This window comes from Poromitra crassiceps (assembly GCF_964638095.1).
Source record: "Poromitra crassiceps genome assembly, chromosome: 1".
Lineage (NCBI taxonomy): Eukaryota > Metazoa > Chordata > Actinopteri > Beryciformes > Melamphaidae > Poromitra > Poromitra crassiceps.
The window spans coordinates 116,763,279-116,790,075 of NC_139623.1; the positions used below are offsets into that span (position 1 = coordinate 116,763,279).

General features: G+C 43.2%; 2 protein-coding genes across 2 annotated transcripts in view; both read left to right on the forward strand.

The window, feature by feature from the left end:
- Window positions 1–6,891, forward strand: part of LOC310772795 (uncharacterized protein) — a gene marked incomplete at both ends in the record, with an annotated part of 63,516 nt that extends 56,625 nt beyond the window's left edge. Inside the window, 4 exons of the mRNA XM_083632717.1 lie at window positions 462–638; window positions 4,446–4,536; window positions 6,386–6,463; window positions 6,683–6,891. Of these exons, the coding sequence (XP_083488843.1) occupies window positions 462–638; window positions 4,446–4,536; window positions 6,386–6,463; window positions 6,683–6,891 (555 nt within the window). The remainder of the gene's footprint in view (window positions 1–461; window positions 639–4,445; window positions 4,537–6,385; window positions 6,464–6,682) is intronic.
- Window positions 6,892–12,862: 5,971 nt separating this feature from the next.
- Window positions 12,863–18,298, forward strand: cd83 (CD83 molecule). Its single transcript, XM_083644804.1, has 5 exons — window positions 12,863–12,937; window positions 13,174–13,304; window positions 14,806–15,034; window positions 16,979–17,082; window positions 17,636–18,298. The coding sequence occupies exons 1-5, from the start codon at window positions 12,901–12,903 to the stop codon at window positions 17,792–17,794; spliced, it is 660 nt and encodes a 219-aa protein (XP_083500930.1). The 5' UTR covers window positions 12,863–12,900; the 3' UTR covers window positions 17,795–18,298.
- Window positions 18,299–26,797: the final 8,499 nt, after the last annotated feature.

Genomic DNA, 26,797 nt, shown 5'->3' on the forward strand with positions numbered 1-26,797 from the left:
TAAGCATCAAGAAGCTCCTTTTTTCTAATTACTGTTTATATTGGCCTGCTGAGCTATCTTGCCGCCACTTTTTTGACTTTTCCCGACGATAGAATAATGCCATCTATCCCCACATTTTTGCGCTGAAATGCCTGCTTTGGCATATGGCATGCCTATGTCCAGTAGGCCTACAATTATAACAGCGCTTGTGCACGCCTCCAATTTGCATTGCGCGCGGCGTTAAACGCTAAATTACCGCTTTTGCGAAGATAGGGCCCATTGTTTCATCAAACTGTTCTTGAATCATCAAACATCTACTCGCATTGCTAGATCTTGCATGTGTTTTAATCAAAACCCGCTTTTATGAATTGATACCAGCTTAACTGACTTGTGGAGCTGTTTTTCGCAGTGTAGGCAGGAAGATCTGAGATGTGACTAATGTGGTGACTGGTTGGTCCCTCTGGTTGGTCCCTCTCTCTCAGGGTCCTGGTTTGACAGATGAGCAGGTGCTGCAGCTCTGCAAAGGAGTGGTGACCGCCCAGATCTCCCAGTATGCCTCCTCCATCCGGGCCAAGTGTTCGCAGGGCTGCCCCATCAACAACAGGACCCTGATCGGGCCCCCGGGGGGCAAGGGGCCGTCTGGACCCGCAGGCAAACCGGTGGGTCAGAGTCAGTTTATTTACCATTTGCAGTAGAAACCACATTGGAATTGAGGTGCGAGAGCTTAAATGAAAAACAGATAAGAAATCACACCCACAACCCAAAATGACATGGAATAAAAAGAAACAAATGCATGGATAGGCCCGACCATAGGCGATTCTAGGCTTTCCAACTACGGGGTGCACCATCAGTGTCCAAAGTGAACCCCCGACCGGGGGGTTTCTAGGGGGGGCTGTGCCCCCTTGGACAAATAAATGTTTTACATTTTCAAGTAAAATGCCTTAATCTGGTGCACTCTGACAGCAAAATGAAAAGGCTACTAGATCTATGAAGAACTACACACACATCACATTAATATCCTCTTCACGATGCTGTGGCTTTACAATGATGAAAAAATATTAGTGAGTTGAGTTGAGAGGTCAAGTACAGATTTATTTTATTCGGAAACACAATGAATCGAGAAATTGCATTGAATAATGTTGAATACAATGAAATATAGATATCTACGACACATAATTGTTCCTATTAACGCCACTAATTTTTTTCACCCGCGATTAACGCATGCACATTCTGTGATGTTTGAGCCTTGGTCCGCGCCGTAGTTTTGGAAATCAGGAAGCATTAACGTTGATATCAAGCAGAAACAAAGCTCCGTGAGCAGAAAAGGAGGAAGAAAATGGGTATATTGGCAAGTTCAGCTTCAAATTGAGAAAGATGTCCTGCATTTTGGGTGAGAGAGAGAGAGAGGGAGCGCGTCAGCTCTCCCCGTCTGTCTCGTCTCACCGTGGCAGAGAGAGTGAGAGACAGACAGATGGAGAACGGGTGGGGGGGGGGGGGGTGGGGGGGGGGAGAGAGAGAGGCAGAGAAAGCGAGCGAGACAGACAGACAGGCAGTGAGAGAGGGACCGACGGAGAACGGGAACACGAGAGAGAGATACCGAGAGAGAAAGAGAGAGGGGGGAGAGAGCATGCATGCAGCTTCCCTTGTCTGTGGCTGGAGAGATGTAGAGGATAGCACCAATTAACTTCACACAGTGCAGCCTGAGAGATGTGTATTCCCAGTAACTAGCAGCAATAATAACAATATTACCAATGGCCAAATACTTACCCATACTAATGATAATAGCTACCCATATTAATACAACAGTGCATCTTTGCACAAAGCTCTCAGGTTTAAGGTAGCCTACCTCGGTTTAAGGTAGATTTAGAACAGATTAAAAAAAAAATATTAATTTGCGATTAATCGTGATTAACTATGGAAATTAGGGGTGTCACGATACACTAATTTCACGATACGATACACGATATTGGGTTCACGATAACGATACGATACGATGTTTTAACAATATTTTTTTAACAAAAGTAAATAATTTTTATGTATTTATTTATCATTAATTTAACCATGTGAGTCCCGTTGAAATCGAAACCTCTTTTCAAGGGAGCCCTGGGAAAATACTGGAAAAATAGTCTTTCATTTGAAATACACAAAATACAAAACAAATGCTGTTTTTGGAAATTGTTATTATAATAACTAGAAAACAACATGGAAGATAATGCTTCTCTTGCAATATAATGTGTCACACTGTCACAAACTAAATGTTTGTTGCATGGTGAAAGAAAAATAAAGTATACAATCTATTTCTTAAATAACTCATGCTCAATGGTCCCTAAACTTATGTAATCTTATGTACCCCTTGAGCTGTTTTGCCATGCCAGTAGTAGTCTACCCCCTTCACTCATGCATGTTGATTCTGCTAAATTTGTTCTATTATTATTCAGGAGCAAAAAAATTCTAATATATATATATATTTTTTACGATATCATTTTTTTCTGACGATACGCATATCGTGACGTATCGATATCGCGATATATCGTGCGACGAAATATCGTGACACCCCTAATGGAAATCATGCGATTAATCGCGATTAAATATTTTAATTGATCGACAGCCCTAATATATTATATATATATATATATATATATATATATATATTCCATTACATTTTGTTTCAGTGGGCCCGACAATCACCTACTGTAGCTCAAGATTAAAGTGCATAGCAGTTTTGCATTTGTAAAGAAAGTATAAGATATCTTATACAAATAAAAAAAACATGGGCTTAGTTATCTAGGCAAAGTCCAAAGATCTAACATTTGGAGTTATACAGTAGTCATTCAGACTACGCACTGCACTTGAGAAGAAACTCTTCGTAAAACGAGTGGTGGAGCATTTAATAGAGCCATAGCGTCTGCCCAAGGGGATTAGATAAAAAAAAATTAAGCAAAAGCTTAGAGATACCAGTCTGCAGCTTGTGAGGTTCGATTCTCCAGACAACCTGGGAAAACGTGTGTGGGGATAGTGAATATTGTTCTCATTTGTAGTGTTGTCACGATCACTGAAATGTCAGCACTTCAATTCCATAGAGGAGAAAAAAGAATGGGAGCACTGCTGGGATACACATAGTTAAAAATGTATTCTAAAAGAATGAGTAGAGGACCAAGGCACTCTCTCCCTTAACAAGACAAGATTAACACGACAAACACACTTTCACTCATGTGACCTCAGCGAGCAGGCCTTCAATGCGATCCTTAGAGCCCTAAACATGTCTTTATGAGTATGGCATGGTTCTTCTAATTTAAAGTCGCTCGCCGTCTTCACTACTCCAAGCATAAATTGCACAGGATCTACCCTTCTGTCTCACCACTGTGCGACAGGTGTCAGAGGGCACGCTATCTCATGCCTTCTACTTCTGCCCTTCACTGACGGGGTTCTGGATCAAAATATTTGACTGGTACTCTAAGGCCTACAAAATAACCCTGCAACCGGAGGCAGAACTCGCCATCTTCGGCTGCTCGGAGTCCTCTCTGAATTTCCCTACAGCTGTGCAACAATCTCTGACAGCTCGGGACAACTGTTGCCAAAAAACTTCTTCTGAAGGAATGGAAGTCCTCCTCTTCCCCCTCTTTTCAGGTGTGGCTGATGGACATGATCTCTGTTATACAGATGGAAAGACTCGGGTCCTTGAGAGCCAACTCGCTTAAAAGGTCCTTGACTATTTGGGACCCTTTTTTGGCCTACTTTGATGAGGTTAAGAATGAATAGTGTTTGAGGCTCTCCTGTCTGGTTTCTTGTGGACCCCTTGCGTGGGACCCCATGCACAATATCTATTACAGATAAAAGCACCTTATGCGGGTGGTAGCAACATGTGATGTTGAACGTTGATGATGTGTTTTCTTTTCTTTTCTTTCCTGTGTCTGAGCCTGTTTATTTGTCTTGTTTGTGTATTATTATTGTTCTATAAAAATTGAAAATAAAATATTGGGGGGGGGGGGGGAAGTATGGCATGGTTCTGCTGAACATTAAAATAACTCACGTGTTTCAGCCACGAGTCTCCCTGACAAATGCATGAGAAAGAGCGCCTTGGTCCTCTTGTTCTTTTTTATATACTACTTCAATTCTGTTGCAAAATACTGAATTCAAGACTGAATGATATGTTATACTGTATACTTCCACCTATGTGTTCAGCAAGCTGAAATCCCATGGGAATGCCGTGGTATCATAGTGGTATCCAAAGTTTAGATATTGAAGTTAGTATTGGTGTTGAAGGTAAAATATTGGTATTGTGACAACACAGTCGAGGCATCAACTGCTCCAGTGTGTAACTGTATAGAAGGACAGGGTGAAAAAGCCTGGATAAGAAATGGTTACAGATAGAAAGTGAAGCCCTCTGTTACACAGAAGCTTCAGAGCTGGATGAAGCGTTGGTGCTCTTTTACTCATTTTTCTTTCCACTTGGCTCGATCCGTCAGGGCAAAGCTGGGAAGGCCGGCGCCAAGGGAGCCAGGGGCGTTCAGGGAGACAGAGGAGTGCAGGGGCAGAAGGGAGCGCAGGGTAACAGAGGTAAGTTCAGACTTTGGTCCCACCTCAAACACATTATAGTTAGAATCCTGTCCTATTGGTATGCCCAACAGACCATGCAGGTTAAATGGGACAACAGTATGTCTGCTCCTTTTCATGTTAGCAATGGGGTGAGACAGGGGAGCATTTTGTCTCCTGTTTTATTCCATTTCTACATGAACGATCTATCATGTAAATTAAGCCTATGTAAAACTGGCTGTATGGTCGGCAGTACAGTGATGAACCATCTTATGTATGCGGATGATTGTGTCATTTTTAGCCCGAGCTCAGCCGGTCTGCAGCAGCTCCATAATGTGTGCTCTGTGTTTGGGGAACAACAGGATGTAAAATATAACGATTCAAAAAGTGCTATTATGCAGAAGCGTGGAAGATAGACGTATGACCTTTCCTGACTTTAAACTGTCTGGTAATGTTCTGAATGTCTGCAGTGAAGTGAAATATCTTGGTCACGTGATCACAGACCAACTGACAGATGACGAGGACACTTATCGTCAGTGTCGTATGTTGTATGTGCGAGCAAATGTATTGTCACGTAAATTTGGTTGTTGCACTGATGGAGTGAAGCTGACTCTGTTTACAGCGTATTGTTCACCTTTGTACACTGCACATTTGTGGTTGAACTATAAAAAAGCCAGCCTTCAGAGACTGCAAGTGGCATATAATGATGGTCTGAAAATACTGCTAAAAAGGCCCAGGTGGACTAGTGCGAGTGAGATGTTTGTGAGTGCTGGAGTGAACACACTGCAAGCTGTCTTGAGAAATGTAATTTACAGGTTTATCTGTCGGTTAAATGATTCTGAAAATCAACTTGTTGTGGTGCTGGTGAACATTGCGTACAGTGCCACACGCTGCACGTCTCAGCTTTGGGAGCACTGGTATAGGTGTCTTTTAAAATGAGTCACTAGACTATTTTTATTTTGTGTTTTCTTTTAATCTTTTTTGTATTATGTGTATCTGATGTATTTTTGTATGGACCTTGAGTCTGAAATAAAGCATATCATATCATATTATCACATCAACTCACAGGTAGTCAACTCAAAAGAAGTCAAGTTGAACTCAAGCTGATGCCATAGCAATCAGCTAATGTTCCTGGGGTCCACACCTGCCATACTGTACATACCACATTACATGATAAACATTATATACATTCATATAAAGAAAAGAAAATCTTACATTGATATGAAATGAAAGAAAGACAAAATATTATACAATTCAAAGTCAGTCAACACTGAAAACTAGTACAGACTTATACCTCCTACTATTCAGTCTGTCATCTGCATGCATGTGCTATTCTTTTTAAAGGATTTATTTTGTATTAGGCGGATATTGAGAGGTAAATTGTTTTAGTTTGTTATGGCTCTCTAAATTCAATGAGTTTCACCTCCCTGTTGTTACCTCCGGCTTGGTCGAGCATTCCTACAGACACAATTGGCCCTGTCTGCGGGTAGGAAGCTAGACAAGAGTATGTGTTCTGGTCACTGCACTAGCGCCTCCTCTGGTCAGTCGGGTGCCTGTTCGGGGGGGAGGGGAACTGGGGGATAGAGTGATCCTCCCATGCGCTACGTCCTGCCGGTGAAACTTGCTGTCAGGTGAAAAGAAGCTGCTGGCAACTTCACATGAATTGGAGGAGGCATGTGAGGGTCTTTTACGGTCTACACCCTCACCAGATCAGCAGAGGGGGTGGAGCAATGACCAGGACTGCTCAGAATGGAGAAAATTGGCTATGAACGATTGGGAGAGAAAAAAATGGGGGGGGGGGAGATAAGATTTGGAGTGGCACTCTAGTAAAGTCCCAGTGTTTCCCACACGTTCTTGGTGTGTCTCTTGACAGCTCCAAAGGGACCCAAAGGAGGCAGGGGGGATCCTGGAAAAGGCCTGCCAGGACATGATGGACACCAAGGCCTCAGAGGTACGAAGCTATTCAGTCTCACTGACACCGATAACTCTGAACTCCCCAACAAGTTAGAAGTAGAAATTTATATTTTGATCCTCTTTTACTTCTACTTGAGAGGGACATTCTTTCCATCCTGCATTTCACAGTTTCCTCAGGGGAAATGGATTGAATTTTTACTGATTTTTCCAACTGGTTGATACTTAACATTATCATGTTCTGATTTCCTCTCTCCAGGTTTGCCGGGTCACCCAGGAGAACCCAAGTCTGGCATGGAGGGTCCCCGCGGCCCCCGTGGCTACCCCGGTCCAGTGGGTCCAATCGGCATGACCGGGATCGCTGGAGTGCCAGGATTTTGCGAGGCGCGAGACTGCAGCATTCATGCACCGGTGATGCGCAAAGAGCAAGGCCTGGTGAAGAGCCTAACCCACAGCACCAATATCTGAACCCAGGAGAACCATGGAGCGTAGGACGGGCCACAACCGCTGCTCGGGAGCTTAGGGGCTTTGGAGATTGGCGTCATGGCAACTTGGTTAATTTCAGTGATATTCTGGTTGACTTGGGAATTGGGTTTGAACAGGAACGTGATTATCACGTTTATGGCAATGGTCTGATTCAATCCTTACATTGACTGGTGTTGAAATGGAGGTGGTCCATGGGGCACTCCACTGTGGGACAGGTTTGGTGAGAAGCGGTGGACTCTATACAGAGATTAAGCTAGCGAAGAGGACTTTCCATCTGAGCCAGTCAAGGCTTCAAGTGGACTTTTATCATCTCAGTTTTTATACTTCTGGAAGGCCAAAACTCTATCACTTTTTTTCAGAAACAATTGAGTCTAATGTGTAAAATTTGAGAAAGACACTAAATGATCTCCCTGTCTGCCAGGCTTTTGTTTTGTTTGATTCTAAAGTCACTACCAAAAAAAATGTTAAATAAAAAATTATATGTAAATATTTTGTAAAGTATCTCAAATACATGTACTGTGTTCTGAAATATGTTTCAGATAAATGGTTTCTGATATTTTTTAATTTGAGTCCTCAGTTTTTCAGTCATTACATTTTAAAGTTGTGCTTTTCATTCACAATGTTCATTTCTAAAACATCATCCTCCAACCACTTACATTTTAAGTTGAATGATTTCTTGACTCTGCAAACACACAAGTCTCTCTAGCTGTAGTGTCATAGTCACTTAGGGTTTGGAATCAAGTCTCTATAGCCATAGTTTCATAATCACTTATGGTTTGGAATCAAGTCTCTCTAGCTGTAGTGTCATAGTCACTTATGGTTTGGAATCAAGTCTCTCTAGCTGTAGTTTCATAGTCACTTATGGTTTGGAATCAAGTCTCTCTAGCCGTAGTTTCATAATCACTTATGGTTTGGAATCAAGTCTCTCTAGCTGTAGTGTCATAGTCACTTATGGTTTGGAATCAAGTCTCTCTAGCTGTAGTTTCATAGTCACTTATGGTTTGGAATCAAGTCTCTCTAGCTGTAGTGTCATAGTCACTTATGGTTTGGAATCAAGTCTCTCTAGCTGTAGTGTCATAGTCACTTATGGTTTGGAATCAAGTCTCTCTAGCCGTAGTTTCATAATCACTTAGGGTTTGGAATCAAGTCTCTCTAGCCGTAGTTTCATAGTTATGGCTAAAGAAATGCTAATCATCTCCACCATGCACCAAAATCCCATCACTCAGGGGCCGCCCTCTCTGCTGATCTGGGGAAAGTTGTAGACTAGCACATCTTTCCTTGGAGACATGTGCAATTGCCAGCTACTTCTTTTCACCTGACAGCGAGGTGTTTCACCGGCAGGACGTAGTGCGTTGGAGGATCGCGCTACTCCCCCCAGTTCACCGCTCCCCAAACAGGCTGACCAGAGAAGGCACTAGTGCAGCGACCAGGACACATACCCATAATCTGGTTTCCCACCCACCACAGACACATGCAATTGTGCCTGTATGGACACCTGAGGTAACACAGGGGCTCGAACCTGCAACTCTCCTGTTGGTAGGCAGGGAATCTACCGCTGCGCTACCTGGACACCCAGCTGATGGCTGTAGTGGCTGTTATCATCAAACTACCATGGAAAAGCATGTAGAATCTACTGTGAAAATGATCTTAAGATGTTTGCCACATCTGATTCATGAAACTTTCTTACAGCACCAAAATAAGCGCAGATGACATACATTGATAAATCAGACACAGACATTGATTGAGCACCAAACAATTGACTGTTTGCATATGACATACCAAAAATGTTAAAAAGGAAGCCTTGCCTTAAGGTCCTCCGGGAGTAGTGTGAGCTTTGCCATAACGGGCTTCACCATAGGCATTGGCCTATATTTTCTTTTCCAACAATATACTTATACATTTTTCAATTGAACAACATTCACAAACCAAATTACAATACAAACAACCAAAATACAAACCACAACTCCCCCCTCCCCACCCCATAACAACACACAAACAACATACAAATGGTGATTTAGCTGGGGATCATATTAACTTCCGTTCAGTTCAATTGAGGTACATCTTGTGTAATGTACAGATAGTGAAAATGAAAAGAAGAAGAAAGAAAACATTGATGACTTTGTGTATTGCAGAGGATTACTTAAATATCCCCAGGCGCTTCCATCATACAGTGTCTGCCACATCTGTCCTCTCTAGATAACATGTGAGTTATTCAATGGGGACTGTTTACCCCTGATGGCATATGTAACAAAATGTTCTCTAAGGGCAGATTTGTAGTTAATTCAGAGATCCATCGACCTATACCCGGCCTACCAAACTGTTTCCATGATAAAGCAATAACTCTTTTGGCCAATAATAAACCTATGTCTAAAAACCTTTTTTGTCTTGTCGGTTAAAAAATACGACATGTCGCTTTAAAAAATAGCCAATCACGAAGGTAAACACTCCAAGATCATACTGGGAGATTCTTGTGAGTGTTTGTAACCTGATGTGCCAGATGGTTTGTTACACAGAACCATCGGGGAACTTGTCTTTGGAAACTGTTTGGAAAAGGCCAGGTACTTTCAAAATATACTTGGCAGGTGATTGGATGAACTATCTCTGTCTATCAATGTCTATCATGGGGTAACTTCTACCACTTAGGACCACCTCCTCCTCCTTCCTCGGAAGCTGATTGGACTTCAGACTCAAATGCATATGGTACTGTAGCATGGCAAGATGGATTTCTTGCGTGATCGTGATGTCGCAAATCCAGCTGCCTCTCAAGGTTAGTGTCTTTGGCAGACAGGGTATCAGCAGCACTACAACCAAGAGGAGGGGGGGGGGGGGATTTGTGAAAATTTATTCACACACTCTGAGGCAATTGAGGAAAAATTTACTCACAAAAGAATATACATGTACAACACCTCATCATAAATCAAGTTTCAAGTCAAGTTTATTTATATAGCACATTTACAAGGTTGACCAAAGTGCTGAACAGGCAAATATCAAATAGACACACACAGTTGATAAAATAGAAATAAAAAGAAGAAAACACATAACAATATATGTAATAGGCACAATCTTAACCCGAATTGAAGGCTAATTGGAATAGATGAGTCTTAAGCAATGACTTAAAAATTCCAAGGCTTTACGCAGTTCTTATGGTCGCCTCTGTTTCTTAGTCTAGATCTCGGGACATCCAAGAGCATCTGGTTAGTTGACCTCAGACAAGGGCGAATTTTCCACTGGGGACAGGGGGGACAGTTTGGGTGAAGTGGAGTGCAGGTGGCTGGCTGCCACAGCAGGAGCAAGGAAGGAACCCTCTCCTCCACCACACAGCCAACTCCTGCACAGACTGAGGGAAGCAGCAGACAGATGCCTTTTTTCTGCCTTTTTCAGATTGATGGATTGGTTGTTTCTCAAAGTGAGGTTTGGCGATCCTAGGGTAGCCTAGGTAAACCCAGCCACCACGTGACCTGCTCTCTCAGTTCCCAGTCACTATCACATAGTGACTGAGAACAGGTCTGAGAGCAGGTCACGTGGGGGATGGGTTTACCCAGGCTAATCCTAGGGGTCCTTGAGTAACACAATGACAGAGTATCACTACTTGTGCACACTTTCTGTAGCCTAATGAAACATCTAAAAGCAAAAATCTTACCAGATGGCAGATGTGGGAGCCTGGGGCAAAATCTTATCAAATGGGGGTCCATGGTCTAATTTATGTCAGTTTATGGGGTGTTTATAAGTTTGAGAATGACTGTAGCCTGTTAGCCTGAGCACCGACACGAGACTCAGCCTGTGAAATAGTCTAATTCTGAGGCTAGATATTAGCCTTTAATTCATGCACAATTTTAAATTGAGGGAGTTATTAATGGAGACCCCATTAACCCCTTAAACACCCCATAGGCTACCCCCCCCCCCCCCCCCAATTTAATGGAAAATTCGGGGAGGCATGAACTTTGCGTCACGGGTGGCAACGGCAATGGAACCCTATGGAGCCCAAGTGGCGCCAGGTTTGAGTGTCTGACTCTAGGCGGTAACTCTGTTTACATTTTAAAAACTGCGACAGTTCACACAACTTTAGACATGTAGGCTATAGCCTATATTAGCCTACATCAAACTCTTGAGCTAATTCTGCTCTCACTCAGAATGTCAAAATATAAGCGATGTGATGTAGCCTATCGTTTTTGGGATATGAACGTTTGTTTGGCACAACTCATAGAATAGAATAGAATAGTAGTTTATTTGTCATTGCATAATAAATCATACAGCGAAATTGCAGTTGCAAGCTCCCCTTTGTGCAGACATACAGTAGCCTACAACCAGACAATTCACCAACAATTCACCAGACCCCACAGTAGATAGACTTAATAATAAATAGGGTAGTAATGGTAATAATAGTAGTAAATAACTATATGCAATATAAATCTAGGCTATATATATACTCATATATATACATATATACACACATATGACAGCAGCATAATACCTTATACTTTATAATTTGGGAAGTGATACTACTCATACTATTAACTGCCGCGGGGTTCCGCATTTCTGGGTGGCAAGTGACGTCACGCTGATTCGTCCGTTTATTTCCTTGATAACAGGCGTTTCATGTTTCCTGAGGGGTGCAAACAGTAAACAATACAATAATGGGAATTTCCTAATCAGCCAGCCAGACATGAGACTGTGAAAACCCCCGCAAAGGAACTCCAGGGGATTCCCACAAACGCTTCCACTTTCTCTACAGACTAGGCTATGTCATCAATCATGCGTCATGTTAGCATTATAGCCTATAGGCTACCCTAAATACAAAATAAACTCGGTATGAGTCGTGATTAGTCTGGTGGGACTTTCAATCTTGTAGGCTAATGTAGCCTCTAATGTTGCCTTCCATGTCGGCTGGCTAACGTAGACCATAGTAAATGATGTCAATAGCATGGCGCAGTCTACTCACCATACGCTAAAATGAGCCAGGAGAAACTCATTTCCTTCATCTTGAAAAGCGTTCAATTGTTGTTGTTTTTATATTGTTCCGTTCGGGCTATTCGCTATAGTGATTAAACACATACAGAGGCTACTTGATTTGACAGATAAAGTTTATCTGTCAAATCAAGTAGGGTAACACATTACCCCGCTAGCCGGGCGCTTCTGGCTCATACGAGCGCATTAGCGCCCGGCGAACGTCACGCATTTTCCCATTTTACACTGTGACATTTTCACGTCTAGGTCTAAATGCCGGCTCCTACCTGAGTCTTCACGTGAAGTGAAGACGCTATCCAATGTAAAACATCCTCTTCTTTTAATGACACCTAGTTGTTGCATCCAAATTGTTGCATAAAATCCACTTTTCTGTCTCTCAAAAACCGAAAAGCATTTATCTGGCGCACCGCTTCTTCTTCTTCTCTGATCTGAAGCAACCCGGAACAACGACTTCCGAGGTGCTCCAGATAAATGCTTTTCGGTTTTTGAAAGACAGAAAAGTGGATTTTATGCAACAATTTGGATGCAACAACTAGGTGTCATTAAAAGAAGAGGGTGTTTTACATCGGATAGCGTCTTCACTTCACGTGAAGACTCAGGTAGGACCCGGCATTTAGACCTAGACGTGAAACTGTCACAGTGTAAAATGGGAAAATGCGTGACGTTCGTATGAGCCAGAAGCGCCCGGCTAGCGGGGTAAGGTAACACACAGAGCGCACAGGGTGAATTTTATGAATGGAAATTGAAAACGATACGTATCATAGCGCATTTCCCAGTGCGCATACGCAAATCTGAGTCATTTCGCAGTGTGTATACTGCGTATACCTGCGTAGCACGTAGACAACACCAGATAAACCCAAGACCCAACCCACAAGCCAAGTCCAACCCACTTGGCTCGACTACGACGACTTTCACTTTCCAGGCAGCCTGGATACCCTGGCTATATAAACTCAATCAACTCATTTCTCGTTGTCCAGTCCTGGTTTCTCTCAAATAAGGTATCTAATCTCTGATCTCGATCTGGAAATGATGCTGCAACAAGCTCTATTGTTGTCTACATTTTGTAAGTAGCCTATCTCAACTCATCTAATGCATTTGACTGATATTTACAGTACATACAGTGGCACTTTATCTTCTTCAGGCTACTTGGCCCTATGTGCTGTGTAACTGTGGAATGATTTCTGAAATGACAATTGACTGATCATCTTGACTGTTGTAATTTTCTAAGTTTCTAATGTAACCTACAACCTAGCCTACTGTATTCAAGTAAACACCTAATTTGTGGTTCTTGATCTTCAGATATCTCCCATGCTGTCTGCATGGCTGTCAACCAGAAAGACACCATGTGTGTGTATGGGGAGGACTGTATCCTTAGATGCGCTGCTCATTACAAGCCTGGTGTCGAGTATAGAGCTGTGAGGTGGTACAAGGTAAGCAGCTCTTATGGTTTTTAATGCAGGTTACAGGTCTGACAGGTCAACACTGACTTTAGTTGTTGACCAAACCATCTCAGCGTGCTGCTTCTGTGTGTAGGCTACAGTAGCAATATGTACAATAGATATTGAGTTGAACCTTTCCAGTTTCATCAAACCTTTTATTCTACATTAATAATAATAATTAATTAAGTAAGTATGAAAAGATCAGACAGAGTGGATGGGAGGAAAAAGGAAGTGAAACATCCAAAACTCCCTTGGCAGTTGGTGGCACATGGTGATATCTGATTGGCGGTTGCTTTGCTTTCAAACGTAGGTGGGAATCTCCTTGACGCAGGGCTGTGACTGTAGGCTGTATTTCCACTTATTCTGTACAACTAAATAAACTAAAGGTCCAATTTTATGCTATTTTTAGCTGTTTAGAACAACATCACTGATGATGTCACAGTGGGATTTCATCAGTGGGATTTATGAGGGATTATGACATCACTGATGATGTCACAGTGGGATTTATGACAGCACTGGGATTTATGACATCACTGATGATGTCACAGTGGGATTTATGACATCACTGATGATGTCACAGTGGGATTCATGACATCACAGTGGGACAATGACAGTGAGACAGAGAAACAGACAACAAACAGACAGAGCCCTAGCTATGCATTTATATACTGATGATGATGATGATGATAAACATGGTTATGAATTCTGTTGCCCCCCCCCCTTCAAATCCAGCCTTTGTGGGACTTCTCTATCCACTCTGTCTCTCCCCTCATTAACTATGCACTGTTTTGAGGGGGCGGGACCTCTGATAAGATGATCTGTTGCGATAGATCCATCTTTGGTGTAGTTGATTGTTTTCTGGACATTTTCCATACTACCATACACAGACAACAAGCTTTGGTCTTCTGCATTCAGTTGGCGGGGCCGGTGCTGTAAGCGGGCACAGGAAATTAGTGTTACGTTGTGATGTCACAAAGTTACGGATGTCAAAAGCAAGGTGCTGAGGAAAAGAGTGTTTCTGGTGTGACCGGTGGCGTGCCACTCAGCTTCTGTTAAGCGCTGCTTCAGCGCTGCTTCTCAATAGCGCCTGGTGTGAACCAAGGGTAAAACCACGTTTCTCAAATGGGGGTATGCGCACACCTAGGGGTATGTGGAGGTATTACAGGGGGTACTTGAGCCAAAGAGAGAAATGGAAAAATGTAAGAATAAATCATGAAAATATTAGGGGTTTTTGAAAATATATATATTTTAGATAATAATAAGATTTTAAACGTGAACTAGATCTATACTTAGAAAAATATTTGCAATTTCTACTAGTCAATCCAGCAGGCATGATGGGACATGAGGGCAGTCGTGTCATCAAGTGTGCATTCGCACCTTGAAACAAAATGATTGAGAAATCAGGGAAAGGGGGTAGTGAAAAAGTTTGAGAACCACTGGTCTAACAGATGAAGCAGCACCCAGTAGAGCTCACCATGTGCTCATGTCACAGGTCGGAGCCCCTCCCTCCTCTTCGCTCAGCGGCCTGCTGACCAGAAGCTTGCCTAACGGCACGACGCAGTGGTACGTGGATGTGCAGAGAGAGGTGCAGCTGCTGGACGAATCCCACGACATCTTCCTACCCAACGTGACGTCCCAGGACAGCGGCACCTACATATGTCACCTGGCAGCACCTGTGGGTGAACAGAACCAGGAGAGCAAGGTCCGCCTCACCGTAACAGGTACTGGAGAAAACATTGCTCAACATCAGAGAAAACCTTTCTTTACAAAATATTGTTTTCTCTTGCATTTTGATTTGCTTTGCCTCTGGAGAGCAATAGAGCAGTGGTTCTCAACGTGGGGTCCATGGACCACCAGGAGTCCTTGAGGGGGTTCAAGGGGGTCATCAGCAAACTGATGAAGTGTTCAAATTCAGCACTATTTCATATTTACAAGAAGTTAATGCAATTAGAGAATGTACTGTAGAAGAATGGCTGTTTTGATCACAGTTTGTCCATTATTTGTGTACCTATATGTCATATAGGTACTATATATATATTTAATATATATGTATATATATATATATAATATATATATATATATATATATATATATATATTTATATATATACACAGTATATATATATATAAAGTAAAACAATATATATATACTGTGTATATATATATATATATATATATATATATATATATATATATATATATATATATACAGTATATATATTTTTTTTTACTTTCTCAGGTATAGGTCGAGGATAATCTTTTTAAACCTGTGACCTTGCAGTCACAACCCCACTACTTTGAGACATACTGAGAAATCAAAAACAGCTATTAAAGTGAAGGTGAAGGAAACCAGGAAGTCTAGATCAATGGTTTTCAAATTGGGGCTTAGTGCCCCCTGGGGGGCCGACAGGGGGCACTAGGGGGGGCCTCAGCAAATTAATGGAAATGCTTAAAAAACAACTTTATGGGGAGGGAAATGATTCAGTTATATTTGTTAATACTACAGTATAATAAATATTAATGAAATCATTTCCTTCCACATAAAAATCATATTTGCCATGTCCAGCTGTCTAATTGCCTGCCAGTCATCATCACATTCATTGTTATTTCGCCCTGGTGTGGTTAATACAGTAGTCTGACTCTGGAACAATGTTTATAATGGAGAACAGAAAAGAAAAGATTTGCAATACCAATGTAATTATTAGGTTATTGCATTAGTAAAAGGAAATATATTCTGAGGTTGTATGGAAGCGATTTTTGACATTTTCAATAGTAATAGTAAATGGGTTTTTAAAGACAATTGCAATAGGGGGGCACTGCCAAAGGCTAATGCTATTTTGGGGGCCTTGGCATGGAACCAGCTGAGCCAATAGCAAGCAGCCTTCAGTTGATTGACAACTGGGATCAGAGCTCTCCAGGTCCAGAGTTTGCTTGAATTGGTCAGATGCCTGAGCCTCAAACCTACAGTACCTACATGGACTTGAACTGACAGAAATGTATGGGTCAAACCTACAGTACCTACATGGACTTGAACTGACAGAAATGTATGGGTCAAACCTACAGTACCTACATGGACTAGAACTGACAGAAATGTATGGGTCAAACCTACAGTACCTACATGGACTAGAACTGACAGAAATGTATGGGTCAAACCTACAGTACCTACATGGACTTGAACTGACAGAAATGTATGGGTCAAACCTACAGTACCTACATGGACTTGAACTGACAGAAATGTATGGGTCAAACCTACAGTACCTACATGGACTTGAACTGACAGAAATGTATGGGTCAAACCTACAGTACCTACATGGACTTGAACTGACAGAAATGTATGGGTCAAACCTGCAGTACCTACATGGACTAGAACTGACAGAAATGTATGGGTCAAACCTACAGTACCTACATGGACTTGAACTGACAGAAATGTATGGGTCAAACCTACAGTACCTACATGGACTTGAACTGACAGAAATGTATGGGTCAAACCTGCAGTACCTACATGGACTAGAACTGACAGAAATGTATGGGTCAAACCTGCAGTACCTACATGGACTAGAACTGACAGAAATGTATGGGTCAAACCTACAGTACCTACATGGACTAGAACTGACAGAAATGTATGGGTCAAAACCAAGTCACTTGAAATGTTCTCTCCATTCCCAGGTTGTCCTGACACTCAGTCTGCAGAACTGGTGAAAGACGCTTACATGGTGATTGGTGCAACAGTCCTGCTGATGGTGGCGCTGCTGATATTCAGAATAAGCTATGTAAGTCAATGAGTATATTAAGATGCACACTAGAGGAATCAGCTTGAATCTGTTACGGTTACAAACTTTCTCTAATAACCCAGTTTACCCGGATTTATTTCATATTGGGCCTGTATGCACTCACTGCATCTGGTGACTTCTGACATGCACAGTTAAAAATAAAATAAAGAAAAAGAAATGTAAGGTCTTTACATAAGTGGATAAGTGGAAATATTGAATAGACATCTAGGTGTTGTAACTGGGTTCTGTTACTCTGATTATGCCCTAATTACCCAGATTCAGATAGATAAAGTCGTTTAGATGAGAGCTTCAACAGAGTATTGCCTTAATTGGGTTAAGATTGAATATATACATAGAACTGCAGGGTGTCTTACTACTATAATAAGTCTCACATAGACAGACTGAGAGTGACATCACTGATGTCTTACTACTATAATAAGTCTACTGATTTATGAGCAAAAGCAATGCCGGCTTCACAAGTCAGCACAATACAATGCTCTTTTGATCAACGCTTGATGTATTCCTAACCTGAATGTGTTTGTCTCCACTGCAGGTCAGTCTGAAGAATATGCTAAAGGAAAGAAACAGCATGATGATAAAAAAAGAACATTTGTTGGATGCAAAGCCGCTTGAAAAGAAGGATTTGGAGTTGATCTACACTCTCGGCCCCAAATGGTCAACGCCAGCCACAATTAAACATGTATGCATTTGAAGTCAAAAAATAGGTAGGGACACGCACATCCAAAAATAGGCCACACTGGGCCTGGGTGCTGGATCAATAGAGTACTTACAGTGAAAAAAGAAACAATCCGCACACCGAGGAGCTCCCGTTTAGGTTATTTTTATTTGCAACACAGCGTGACGTTTCGGGCACACACCGGCCCTTCCTCAGACGCTTTCTGGAGTGGCAGAGAGACGCATTTGAAGTCAAAACTAGAGCTGTGCAATAAATGCTATCTATCTGTAGGAAGAATATCGCCCCAACTCCCAGTTAGACGGCGTCGCCTCCTCTGGTCGGTCGGGGCGCTTGTTCGGGGGGAGGAGGGGAACTGGAATATCGTGATCGACCGTCCTATGTGCTACGTCCTGCCGGTGAAACTCCTCGCTGTCAGGTGAAAAGAAGAAGCAGCTGGTGACTGCACATGTATCGGAGGAAGCATGTGCTAGTCTACAACTCTCCCCAGAGCAGCAGAGGGGGTGGAGCAATGACCAGGACAGCGAGGAAAGTGGGGGGGGCAATTGGCCAAGTACAATTGGAAAATGGGAGAAAAATGGGGGGGGGGGGGGGGGGTAATTGAAAAAATAAAAAATAAATTTGGATGGAGAAATAAAATGACAGTGAGTAACGATCATCACAGGAACAACACCCTTTTTGTTCATTGCTCTGGAACAATGAACAATTGCTTGTTGTTCATATCTACTGTATTATTGGATGTAGCCCATATCTCAAACCCACATAAACCAACACAATCCTAAAAAGATGTCCGAGTGGCAGAGTAATAATAACAAAATACAAATTTTCACCTTTTTTCTTTTGTATATATTTGAGTTACAGTATGACAGAGTTTTGACTGAATTGTGGCATCTTCTTAAAAAAACAATGAAGTTGTTATTTGTATTTTTCCTCGTCTTTTTGATGTTGTGTCTCATTGTATTCCATAATACAATGAGCACTTTAAAAGACTCAACTGGTTAACAGTTGAAAAGCGCACTTTATACATGAAATTGCGGCTCACTTTTAAAATCATTTTAAACAAGCTTCCAAAGTACCTGCTGCATTATTTCTCACTTGTACGTGAGACCCACCAGCACTTTACTAGAGGCAGGGAAACAGACTAGAGGCAGGGAAACAGACTAGAGGCAGGGAAACAGACTAGAGGCAGGGAAACAGACTAGAGGCAGGGAAACAGACTAGAGGCAGGGAAACAGACTAGAGGCAGGGAAACAGACTTGGTCCCCAGTCGTTTTAAGACCCTGATGGGGAAGAACAGCTTCCTCTACAGTGGAGCTGTTCAGTGGAACCTTTTACCCAAGGAAATTAAAGTAAGCACCTCCTTGAGTGGTTTTAAGAGGACCTTAAAGAGATTGCTCAGGACTGTAGATTAATTTTATTATTTTATTAGTTTTATATTGTTTTATATATATATATTTTTTTAACTGATTTGTTCACCCCCCTGATGCTATGTTTCTTTTAATCTTGTATTAATTTCTTTTAATGCAAGTTAATGGAACTGCACTTGCCTTACACACTGCTGCTGCATTGTATTTCTGTTTTAATCAGTGCTCTATGTTTTGTTATTAACAATTTGTTTTTTTAATTACATATGGGGACCACAATGGAAATAAGCCCTAGGGCTTTATTGTGTTTTTATCCTCGTGATTTCCTGTGATGTTTGTTTTTAACTTATGTTTGATATTTGGTGCTTGTCCACTTCTCTTTGTTCTGTTTATCTTATCACCAAATAAATTCATTAATTAATTAATTCATTCATTCATTCATTCATAATAACGCTGCTCAGACAGGCTGCTATGGCGCCAACATTCTGGCTTGTTTAAATGATGTAAGAATTTATTTTTGTCGGCAGCGCTGCCGCTGACACACCCAGATTTGAGCATTCAAATAAATCGCTAGTAAGTCGCATTCTACTTTTTGCTGCATTCCATGCAGCTCTTTGTTGTTCACGCTGATTAGAAAACATCAGATCTGAGTCACATGTAACAGGAAAAATCTGAATTAGGAAAAGTTTAGCTACAGTGTGAACACAGCCTTATGGTCCATTCACATCTAGAACAATAACTATGAAGCTAAATATTGTCTCTACATAAAAAAAAGTTTTGAGATCGAACCAAAAATAGTTTTTTTTATAGTTATCGTAGTAGGAACACAAACTTTCTGGTTAAAACTTTACAATTTAAATTCTATAGATCTTTCCATACATATAGTTGCTTAGTTACTGTATCTTTAAAGTTATTGTTCTAGGTGTGAAATGTAATAACAAGAAGCTAAAAGAGATGTTCTGACACTGTGACAGTGTCATTGTGACACTGAAAAGTCCAGACTTCATGTTGCAGTTTCACTGAATTTTATCAGGGGAAGGCCAGAGAGGGACCCCCCCCCCCCCCCCCAACCCACACACACACACACACACACACACACACACACACACACACACACACAACAGATGGTTCAGCACTGCTGACCTTTCAACAGTCACAGGAATATTTCCTAAATGTGTTGTCAGTGTGCTCTGGCTCTGACCCTTTACTGGCAGTGTTGTTGTCAGTGTGCTCTGGCTCTGACCCTTTGCTGGCAGTGTTATTGTCAGTGTGCTCTGGCTCTGACCCTTTGCTGGCAGTGTTATTGTCAGTGTGCTCTGGCTCTGACCCTTTACGAGGAGGTTCTACTTTTCCCCACTTCATTGTGACAGCTTTTTGACTAGCTATTAACAATATTTTGACCAGATATCTATCTCGTAATTGTACATTTTCTTCAGTGAAGTTACACAGGTAAAGTACCCTGTAACTCATAGGAATATCATACCCTAGTTATCTTCTGAATAAACGTATAAATCCCAGTCCAATACAATGTTAACTTGTGACAATTCCAAAATGTATATTTGCATCTGATGTTCCACATTCTCTCCAACATGGTAAATTTATATTTGAATATTTACTCTTGACCTTGGGCGTGATAAAAAACGAATCAAGTTTTTCCAAGAGAATTCCCTCCATATCCGTGAACTGTGGGATGCTTGGTGTATTTTCCACATGTTTTGCCATTCATCCTCAGAGATTTTTATATTGAGCTCTTCCCATTTTTCCAACTGAATATCAGAATCAGAATCAGAATCAGAAAGACTTTAATGATCCCCGGGGGGAAATTGGGACAAGTTACAGTTGCTCGTTCACATAACACACATAGCATAAAATAAAATACACAGTAGTAATGCGATAGTAAAATAAGCAGAATAAGAAGAAAGAACACAACATAGCATGGAATAAACAGTATAAACTGTATAAACAGTAAACAGTATTAAATGCGATAGGAGCAAAATAGTGGAGTACGTCTAAGTAAGCAAATACGTATAGTAAGTATACCTTACGTGCCAATTGTCTTTATTGCACACTGAACTTATATTATTCGGCTTGCCCCATACGTTACACGTGGCTCAGCCAGGCACTTTTTCCAGTTAGCCTATCTTTATTGCACACTGAACTTATATTATTCGGCTTGCCCTATACGTTACACGTGGCTCAGCCAGGCACTTTTCCAGTTAGCCTATCGGCTGGCTCAGTCTCAGGGAGACTGAGCGTCTCCGAGGTGCTCTTTTAAGAGAGGCATTAAATAGACCAATGGCCACCGGCAGGAATGATTTCCTGTGCCTCTCCATGTTGCATCTAGGTGGAATCAGTCTCTCACTGAATATACTCCTGTGTTTGACTAGCACGCCGTGAGGTGGGTGCGAGTCATTGCTCATGATGGAGCGTAGCCTGGATAACGTTCTCTTCTCTGACACCGCAGTCAGAGAGCCCAGGTCCAGCCCCACAATGTCCCTGGCCTTACGGATCAATTTGTTAAGTCTGTTGGCATCCGCTGCCTTCAGCCTGCTGCCCCAGCACACAATAGCATAGAGGAAGGCACTAGCCACTACCGACTCATAGAACATCCTCAGCATGGTCCGGCAGACGTTGAAGGACCTCAGCCGTCTCAGAAAGTAGAGACGGCTTTGCCCCTTCTTGTAGAGTGCATCAGACTTCTTAGCCCAGTCTAGTTTATTGTCAATGTACACTCCAAGGTACTTGTAATCCTCCACTATGTCAACACTGACCCCGTGGATTGAAACAGGGGTCACCGGAGCCTTGACCCTCCTCAGGTCCACCACCAGCTCCTTTGTCTTTGACACGTTGAGCTGCAGGTGGTTCTGCTCACACCATGTGACAAAGTTGGCCACCACATCCCGATACTCATCGTCATCGCCATCTTTGATACATCCCACTATCGCAGAGTCGTCAGAGAACTTCTGAAGGTGGCAAGACTCTGTCTGGTAGGTGAAGTCTGTGGTGTAGATGGTGAAGAAGAAGGGAGAGAAGACCGTCCCCTGTGGTGCTCCCGTGTTGCTGACCACTCTGTCTGACACACAGTTCTGCAGGCGCACATACTGTGGTCTGCCAGACAGGTAGTCCACAATCCAGGCCACCAGGGGGGCATCCACTCGCATCGCCGTCAGCTTCTCACCCAGTAGGGCCGGCCTGATGGTGTTGAACGCACTGAGAAGTCGAAGAACATGACTCTCACAGTGCTGGCCGGGTTGTCAAGGTGGGCATAGGCGCGGTTGGTCAGGTAGATGACCGCGTCCTCCACTCCCAGTCGGGGCTGGTAGGCGAACTGGAGGGGGTCAAGGGATGGTTTGACCATAGGCCTGAGCTGCTCCAGGACGAGTTTCTCCAGGGTCTTCATGATGTGGGACATCAAAGCTACCGGCCTGTAGTCGTTGGAGCCACTGGGTCTTGGCTTTTTCGGTACAGGAACGATACAGGACATTTTCCACATCACGGGGACCTTTTGGAGACTCAGGCTCTTGTTGAAGATCAGCTGTAGCACATCACACAGCTGGGGGGCACAGGCTTTGAGCACCATGGGGCTGACGCCATCCGGGCCAGCTGCTTTTCTCGTGTGTAGTCTCCTCAGCTGATTCTTCACCTGGTCCGCTGTGATGGTTAGCGTGGGTGGGGGGGGGAGTGGCATCATCAGCTCTGAAGCCCTTCGGGGGGGGTGGGGGGGGGGTGGCCTCGTCTCTGGGTGACGGGGTATGAGGGGGGGGGAAGGTGGGCCATCAGCCGGAGCCAGAGGGAGAGAGAGGGGGGAGGAGAGCCGTGTGGCGGGGGCTGCTGTTAGAATGCTGCAGTCAGGAGAGTCGGGGGAGGGGGCCCCCGGGCCAGCTGTATCAAATCTATTGAAAAACAAATTAAATTCATTGGCCCGATCAACCCCCCCCCTCCACACCCCCCCCGCCACCAGCTTTGTTAAAGCCAGTAATGGCTTTCACACCCCTCCACACCTCTCTCATGTTGTTCTGCTGGAGCTTCGCCTCTAGCTTCGACCTGTAGCACTCTTTAGCTACTTTGATGCTCACTTTCAGCTCCCCCTGGATGGCTCTGATCCTATCTCTATCCCCCGACCTAAATGCTCTTTTCTTGGCGTTCAGGATGGCCTTGATGTCTTTAGTTACGTAGGGTTTATTATTAGGGAAACATTTTATTTCCTTTGTGGGTATGTTGCAATCCACACAAAAAGTTATGTAGTCCGTAATGCACTCTGTGATCGCATCAATATCCTCGCCATGTGGGTCACAGAGTGCCTGCCAGGCAGTTACCTCAAAACAGGCTCTAAGAGCCTCAGTTCCTTCCTCTGACCATACCCTCACTGTCCTGGAGGTCACAGAATACTTATCTGTCTTCAATGCCTGATATAATGCAGATATAATTCTGATGTTATCGTTATTGTATGAATTAATGATAATTTTGATCACACCAAACACTTCCATGGAGGGATCTCCCCTGATTTACTTGTTATAATGATCCCTTAGTTGTAGATATCTGTAAAATTCGTTTTTCTCCAAATTATATTTATCTTTCATATTCTGAAAACTCTCCAGCTGCTCCTCCTTCACTAACATACACCATACTGTGATTCCCTTCGTTACCCACTGTTTAAATCCTCTATCATAATAGGCCGGTTTGAAACTACTATCAAATGATACTCATTTTAGCAAATTTATATCCGTTTTTATCCTACGGTTTTTAATTATTCTAAACCATATGTCGAATGTGAATGATGTAATTGAGTCAATTTGATTTCCAATTATTTTATAAACTTCCTTATCTCCAATAATGGTCTGGATAGGAAATCCCCCAAATTCCTTTTCCATTTCCTTCCATTTTGCTGTATAATGTGGCTTGCACCAGCAAACAATATATCTCAACTGGGCTGTGTAAAAATATTCTTTTAAATTTGGGAGAGTCATGCCTCCTTTATCTTTCGGCAGCTGGAGAGTTTCATATCTCACTCTGGGTTTTTTGCCCCCCAAATACATCTTGGAATTACCCTGTCCCAAGTCACAAATTGGGTTAGGGGGACATCCACTGGTAGTGACTGGAATAGGTAAAGAAGTCTGGGTACAACATTCATTTTAATGGATTCAAATTCAATCCTTGAGCTAAAATCCAGCGGTAGAGTGGACCATCTTTCAATGTCTTTTAGAATTTCTTGATTTACCTCGTTATAATTTGCTTTATATAATTTAGATCGTCTTTTGGTGATGTTAACTTCTGTCATTTAAGTTTAAGATTGGATTGAACCTGACCTGACCCTTGGACTTGTGATTCTGACAGATGACCTGTGGTGGGCTAGTTTCTTGGACACATAGGTTTCATTTTGAGTAGCCTCAGGCAGCCATTCCTTCATTTCACATAACTTTTAGGCCTACTTCTTTTACTATTACCCATGAATGATTCTGCATTATGTCCTGCCCCAACATCCTGTTTCAGCAGGAAATCAAATTAGATTTGATTCTCTCAAAATGCATTTTCATTGTGACTTCAATCACTATCTAACAGTAACCTAACCTTAAGATTAGTGTCATTTTTACAACGCAAGAACACAGCCCAAAAATTAGTTATCCTTTCAAGGTTTGTCAAATTAATTGAGACCAAAGTTGCAAGCTCAGCCTCACCATATAAACTCATAGGCTATTAGATGAATGTGTGAATTGATGAGTGAATACATGAGTGAGAGAGATATCCTGTTTCAGAGGAAAGCCGTGTCAGGTTGGTGAAATGGTGCTGCTAAGCCTTGGCTTTCTGGTAAGTTGGTCTTTTCTAACAGGAAACGAAACCACTTTACATTTTGCTCTCGGTCTCTGTTGTTCGGCTCTGCACACATTTACATTCTGATGCTTTTCTTCTTTTTTTTTTCAAATATTTTTTTTAACAATACAGAACAGGCTCAGATCCTAGAAAAGAAACAACAACAACAAACAACAACAAAACAATGGATACATATATATTAGACATTCGATATTACAGTACAACGTGGTGCTACTAACCACACAAAGTGTTTATGTGCTTGTAAGGAACATGCATGGAATCCCACGCAATGGGTTCACGAGAAACCAGCCAGGCAACTGTCGCCCCTAACCTCATCGAGGTAGGCCGAAAACTTCTTCAGTGAGTTGGTCCTCAGGACACCTGATGCTTTTCTGTCTGTACTTTCCTCTCTTTGCTCCAGATGCTGCATTTTACTGCAAATCACAGAACAGAGAGAGCATCAACATCCAAGTGCTGTGGGACTTTTTCTACAACTATTACCTTATCAAGAAATCAGCCTTATCAAAGAATAATCCCTGCACCACCGGGACACACAGAGCGACCAGTATCTGTTAATGTAACTGTCCCAAAACTAACTCGGCACCAAGATCATTTAAGAGAGTTTTAAGAAGGGGGCACGGTGGCGCAGTGGTAAGCGATGTCGCCTCACAGCTAGAAGGTCCTGGGTTCGATTCCCACCTGGGACGCTGTGAGCGCTGAAGGAGTGTGTGCCCGTCCGCATGTCCTCGAGTGCCCACCGCCCAGGTGGGGTCGTCAAAAGGGCCTTTCTGTGTGGAGTTTGCATGTTCTCCCCGTGCCCCCTGGGGGTTTCCTTCATATAGGAACCCCACACCAAAACATGCAATATCCTGGTCGCTGAAGTGGTGCCTCCTCTGGTGCCTGTTCGGAGGGAGGGGAACTCGTTGGAATAGCGTGATCCTCCCACGTGCTATGGCGTACCGGTGAAGCATCCCCTGTCAGGTGAAAAGAAGCGGCTGGCTACTGCCCATGTCTCGGAGGAAGCATAGAGCCAGTTTCGCCTCTCCCCAGATCGGCAGAGGGTGGAGCTGCGCAACAGACGTAGACGGCCTGGGGAGTCACTTAGTGCCCTGGCTAGTGACGTGGAGTCCCAGTAGAAGCAGGGTATAAACGCGCACTCTCCGTCTTAAGTGCAGTTTTCCGGGTGCAAGGCTCACAGAAGTTCAAAATAGGGATGTGGAGTCCCTCACAAGGCGGGCCAGATGGAGATCACTTCATCCGGGCCCTAACCCTGGAGCGGCTACGTGAGCGGGTCCAACTGAAACACCCAGGCACGCTGCAAGAAGCACTGGAGCTGGCACTATAGAGAGAGCCGGGCTGTAGTGGAGCCACGGAGAGTGGTGTGATGGGACCAACCCATCACATTGCAGGCTGCAATCCACTGCCACTCTCATTGTGGGGTTGCAGCCCGGCCCAGGACAAACCAGCATGGGTGAGCGAATTGACTGAACAAATGACTGACTGGGTCCCCAACAGGACAGCTCGTCACTGACCCGGTGAAAAGGCGCCAGCTCCTCTGGAACTTTCGCGAGCCATCCCTCCCGGACATAAACGCGGAGCTGGGAGAGCATCAGGTCCTCCTCTGATGCGAGCCGAAGGTCCTCCAGGGAGACTGTGGCCTGCAGGGGGGTGTGTAGCATAAGGATGAGCTCCGGCTCCATCATGTCTGGGCCTGTGTCAGGCGCCCGGGAGAGCATATCAGCCACCACATTCTCTCTGCCGGGGGTGAACAGTGTGGTGAAGTCATATGGCTGGAGCCTCTCTGACCAGCGGTAGATTCTGAGCGGCCTGTGCCCCGACCCTGACGTGG